This window comes from Entamoeba histolytica, genomic scaffold, assembly GCF_000208925.1.
Source record: "Entamoeba histolytica HM-1:IMSS scf_1104750517405 genomic scaffold, whole genome shotgun sequence".
Lineage (NCBI taxonomy): Eukaryota > Evosea > Mastigamoebida > Endamoebidae > Entamoeba > Entamoeba histolytica.
The window spans coordinates 2,657-8,733 of NW_001915272.1; the positions used below are offsets into that span (position 1 = coordinate 2,657).

Consider the following 6,077-nt stretch of genomic DNA (forward strand, 5'->3'; position numbering starts at 1 on the left):
AATTTATTTACAAATACATCATCTTTATATTTGTTATTGATTTTGTATTAAATTAAACATCATTTTTCATCTTCATTTCATTTAAGATGATTGTATTTTATACATTATTATTCATCATGTACAACATTTATAACATTAAATGGTGTTTCAATATCGAATGTAATAATTTTCTGTTTTTTCACTTCTATTTATTCATTTCTTTCTATTATTTCTGTTAGATTTGAACTTATATTTCTTCTTTCATTTTTTCTATTTTATTTTTGTTTTATTCATTATTTATTGTTTTCTCTTTTCTATCTAAATAGTAATACATTCTCCATCATTTCTTATATTATTTCATTGTTCATTCTTCTTCTATTTAATGTAAATGAATTATTACATTTTTCATTAGACATTCTAACAGTTAATTTATTGTTTATTCTTTCATTTTATTTTTTACTTTCTTCATTTTTATCCTTTCATCAAAAACAAATGATTGGTCATTTGTTTTTATCATCACAATATTCTAATTCTGGTTCAAAACTATTATATTTCAATTATTTGTTAATTAATTATTCTTATTATTCCTCTATTTGAATAAATCAAACATCTAAACATGCGATTTTATATGGAATGAATATACAGCAAGAATTGTTATGAATAACAATGACACAATTATTTTTAATTTAATGTTATTTTTAAATAATGAATATTTCTTTTATATTAGTTTTAAGCATGATTTGTCAATATTTATTTCGAATGAGATGTAATCCGGAATTTAATTGTTGACATAAAAATAAACATTATTTAAAATAAAACATATTAAAACAATTAAATAAATTTTATATTCATTTTTTTAGGTTATGTTATAAATATGTTGATATTTTATTTATTTATTTTTGTTATGTTATCTTTATCATCATTTTAAAATTGCATATTCATTATATTGTTATTTCTTTGAGTATTATTATTTCAAATAATAAAAAATGAATGACGTCAACTTAAAATAATTAAAGATAACAATATTAATATTTTATTTATAACATTACATTAAAAACGATACAAAACGATTAAAAATAAATTGAATTACAATACTTTATTTGATTTTGTAAGTTATCGTGTTCTAGAATAATTAAACATCATTCTAATTTTTTCTTTACTCCCTTTCTTTATTTAAACAAAATCTTATATTCATTATTTCATTAATAAACATGGGAGATTGGTATATCAGTGGTTCAAATCTTGCAGGAGAACACGGATTAGTCGAACAAAGAAATTGTCCACAAGGAAGACCTTTTTGTCATAAACTTATTGATGAATGTATTAGAGAAAGAAGAACTTTACATGTTCATCAACAGGATTGGCAGATAAACTCCTTCACTTATGAGAAACTCTAAACATTCTCTAATTTACTTTTATCTTTCTTATTTTGTTCTTTCTTTCATAAAAGTTATTAGTTTATAACAAATAGTTTATTTTCTCATTCTATTATTTTATTTATTACATTTTATTTTTATTTCATTTCTCAACTTCATCACTAATCATTGAAATCAAAATAATGAAAAGATAAATAAATATCGAATGATTTTTAACATATAATTTATAAATAAATATATCGCATAACATGATAGGGGGTAATAGTAACTAAATAAAATATTCATCGCATTTTATTCAATTATTTCCATTTTAAAATAATACCAACGATATGAAAATAAAAATTGTGTATATTTACAAATGTATGTAAAATAATAAAAAGGGGGTATAAAATAGGAAAGAAAGAATAAATACGATAAGTATGAATAAAATGAAATAAAAAGAAAATGATAAACTTGATAATTCAGAATAAATGCTTACAAAACACTCTAATACAGAAAGAAGATCAGAAACAGCTTATCTTAGAGAACATTATCCACAAAGTTTAGTTCAATTTCATAAAATAGGAGTAAAACTTCAAAACGCACCAGAAAAAGAAAATGAAGTTGTTGTTGAACCTGACGTACACTTTCAAATTGATGGTAAAGAATATCTTGTTTTTTTCAATAACCATTTAAGGGAAATAAATAAAATTTTAAATCGTTGGTTAGAAATTGAATTTTCAGAACATGGGTTTATTATGCCAGATATTGTTAAAAGTGATATTAGATGCATTGCAGATACGGGAAAACCAAATACGAAAAATAGAGTTTTGAAGACTTTTATTCCAGGATATGGACAGTACCAAGGAATCAGAAGTTGGTGTAATACTGTAGCAAGAATGGTATCTTCAGAATCACAAGAAGATAACGATAGAATCGTCAGAATAGCATATCATGTATATCAAACAAAAAAATTAATTGAAAAATATGGAAGTGAAATACGATCAGGTAAAATATGTGCTATATGTATTGAAAAGAATTTCAATGGGAAGAGTAATTATATAATAAATTGTGATGAAGAATTATATCAAAAATTAGAATCAAAATTATTTGAAACAATGTCATCTTACAAAAATATAGATGAAAAATTTAATACATTAACTAATTTTTTGTATTGGTCTGAAAAAAAGATTCAACCTTCAGTAGATGAATGGAGAAGAATGCATTTTTGTTTTGTAATTAATAGAGTGAATTATTATCTTACAAGAGAAGAGGAATTATTAATTGACAAATCATATGAAGAATTAAAAACAATGACAATTCTTAGAAGTAGATTGAACCAGCTTGCAATTAAATATAAATATTTGTATTTAACAAATACAGAAATTCTTCTTGGAATTACAATGAGTAGATGTAAAATTCTTATTGATAATAGAGAATGTAAAAAAATATTTATTGAATGTTCAAATATTAGAGAACTATATGAAAAGATTGATAAAAGGTTAGACGCAGAAGTACAGATTCTTACAAAAAGATATTCATACAGTAAAGTTACATTAGAAAAGATTATAGAAACAGCACATCGTTTAGACCCAGATAACAATCAAGATTTAATAGATAAAATGAAAAAAGAAATAAGTGAATTAGAAAATAAACGAAAAAAGCTATTGGGAGATGCAGCAACTGAAGTTGGAAAAGTAGTAATTCAGAAAGTAGAAGATATATCAGATATTGTTGTTTTATTTCCTAATATTGGTTCATTAATACAACAATTTAATATAAAAGATATAATAGATTATATGTGTACACAAGATAAAATAACATTCCCACAACAAGGAGGTAATGGTACTCCTCAGACAAATTGTCAAAATAATACACCACTTGGAATAGCATTAAAAGCTATCAACCTTACTCCAGAACAATTAGATAAATTACATGAATCATTTAATAATTTTGTTGATGCACAAAAAATAACAGATGAAATTGAATCATTTAAAGAACAATTAAATGTATTGAAAAAAGTTCAAGAATTATCAAATGATTTTATCAACTTACTCAAATTTAAAATAGTATTGAAAAGGGAATGGCTATTTGATGAAATTGATATTAATGAATATTTAAGAATTATTGTTACAGAGGATAACAAATATGTTGTTAATCCAGGAATTAATTCTGAACGTAAATCTAATCATAAAATATATGAAATAGAGAAAGTACTGAATTATAATGAAGGAAATGAAGAATATTGATCAAAATAATAATTTGATTTTATTTTAATGTTTTTGTTGTTTATATTTTCTATAAATTGAAATAAATAACAATGAAATAATGAACTATAATTATAACATCATTTTCACATAATTTGTATTATTTATTTTGAATATATGGTTAATTAAAATTATGTCTTATTCTTTTTTTTCAATAGAATGAATATAAAATATAAACATATATAAATGAATATAGATGGTGTAATTTTTCCACTATTTTTATGAGCAAAATAATAAAAATGGAATAGTCTAATGATGCAAATTATTTTTCTTGTTTAATTAATAAATTATTTCATATTTATAGATGATAGATAAATGAAAATGAAATAACACAAAAACATTATAACTGATAATGAATAAATTATTAATTCTATTTCTTTTTATTTATTTCTTTATTTTGAATATTTATTTAATAATTAAAAATGGTTTTATTCTGTTATAAAAGTGTTATAATATCATTAATAATAACAATTCATTTATTTATAATGAATGAAATATTGATAATAATAAATCAACCAATGTTTAAATAATAAAAATACATAAAGATCATTTATAGAGTGTGAATGATGGTGGTGATGAGATAGAAAATACATAATCATTATTAACAAAATGAATCATGTAAATAATAATTCTCATTTGTTGCATTAAATTATTGAAATAATGTAATTATTGTTAATGTGTTTTGTAACTAAAATATAAATAAATGAATCAACATTCAAAATAAATTTATTGGTTTATTTCATTTCTCATTTGTTTGTATGAATAACATTATTTTAATTAAATTAATCATGAAGAAATAATATAATTTCATTATTGTTTATTGTTTTTAACTTTTCTTTAATTACTGTTATGTTATTTATAATTACCTATCCAATAAGTATGAATTAACATTAATTACAAATAAGATAATTAAACATTTTTGTTTTATTATTTTACATACAACAAATAGTTATTTTATTCACATGAAATAGCAAATTAAATGATAATCATTATTTATGAAACAATTGATGTGAAATATTAACATTATGTAATATTTAAAATGAAGCAATTGAGAGAAAAATGAAAACAGAATGATAATAGGATAATGAAGAATTAACAGTAATTCAAATGATTATATTGATAAGAATGGAGATAAATGAATAATAAACCGAAAATGATAGAAATAAATATAAAAATATTTTATACAACTAATACTACAAGAAAAAGAATAAAAACAACAAGTGGAATGATGTATTAATTGAACAAGAAAGAATACAAAAGAAAATAAAGTCATTCAAATGCTTAATCATATGACTTATTTAGAATATTTTAAGTTGTGGTAATTGTTAAATAAATTCATAAAAGAATGAAGAATTAAACAAACAACAAATAAATACAACAATTATTATATAATTGTTTGATTTTCATAATTACAAAATATCAATTGTTTAAATAAACTATAAAATAGAGGAAATTCCAATATTTAATGAAATAATTGAATATTTAATTCATTTTATTTGTTTTATAACAATTCAATTTATTATAACAATTATCAAATAATAATTAATTTAACGTCATTTGAAGTATTTTTGTGAACAAAGAAATGGGGGTAAGAAGGGAATTACAAAAATTGTTATTTTCAAAGAGAAGGAAATTATTTTTGATGAAATAAAAATGCTATTTTAATCAACAAACAAAAATAAAATGAAATAAATAAGAATTAATGTCACTAAATTATCTTTTACATTTTTATTTGTCATAAAATTAAATAACAATTATTATTTGTAATAATCGTAAACAATATTCGATGTTATTTCTTATCGAAAAATAATTTTTATTTACAATAAATTTTTACATAAGGAAATAAAATCAAACAAAAATCAATACAAGTAAGTTTATTCTTTTCAATAAAGCCAAACTTACAACTTGTATAAAGTATTTTTATCGCAAAATATAATGACTTGTAAGTATTTTTATCCAAATATAAAACAAACATCATTTGATATACCGTCTGAATATATTTAAAGAAAATCAAACAACTGATAAAACATAAATGAGTTCACAAAAAGGTGAATCAAAAATAACATCAGGTGCAATTGTGGAAGGAATAGCTGTTCTTGTAGGTCTTGTTGCTAGTGCTGGTGCTGCTAATGTTTCTAAGGATGTTTCTAGGGATGTTTCTAGGGATATTTCATGTGATTATTCTATTGCTAACGAAAGTTCTAGTAGTGATTAGAAGACAAGTAGTATCAAATAACTGAAGGTTAATTAAACTTATAAATGGTTTATGTTTTGAATTTGATAATAAAAGTAATAAAATACTTTCAAAACAGATAATATTGTTTGTAATCGGTTTAAGAAAAAAGAAACAATAAAACACATAAAGACAATAATGGAGTAGTGATGAAAATATTGTTTGTTTATAGTTGTATAAGTCAAACAACATATAACACATTTTTTGTGTAAATTTATTCATATTCATCATTCTCATTATTTT

The 6,077-nt window shown here is 21.2% G+C and overlaps 1 protein-coding gene across 1 annotated transcript; it reads left to right on the plus strand.

Annotated features, from left to right (window-relative positions):
* Positions 1-1,825: 1,825 nt before the first annotated feature.
* EHI_072740 (uncharacterized protein) lies at positions 1,826-3,583 on the plus strand (the record flags this gene model as incomplete). The annotated part of the gene is made up of 1 exon (XM_001914240.1): positions 1,826-3,583. One exon carries the CDS (start codon positions 1,826-1,828, stop codon positions 3,581-3,583), a length of 1,758 nt encoding a protein of 585 aa, XP_001914275.1.
* Positions 3,584-6,077: the final 2,494 nt, after the last annotated feature.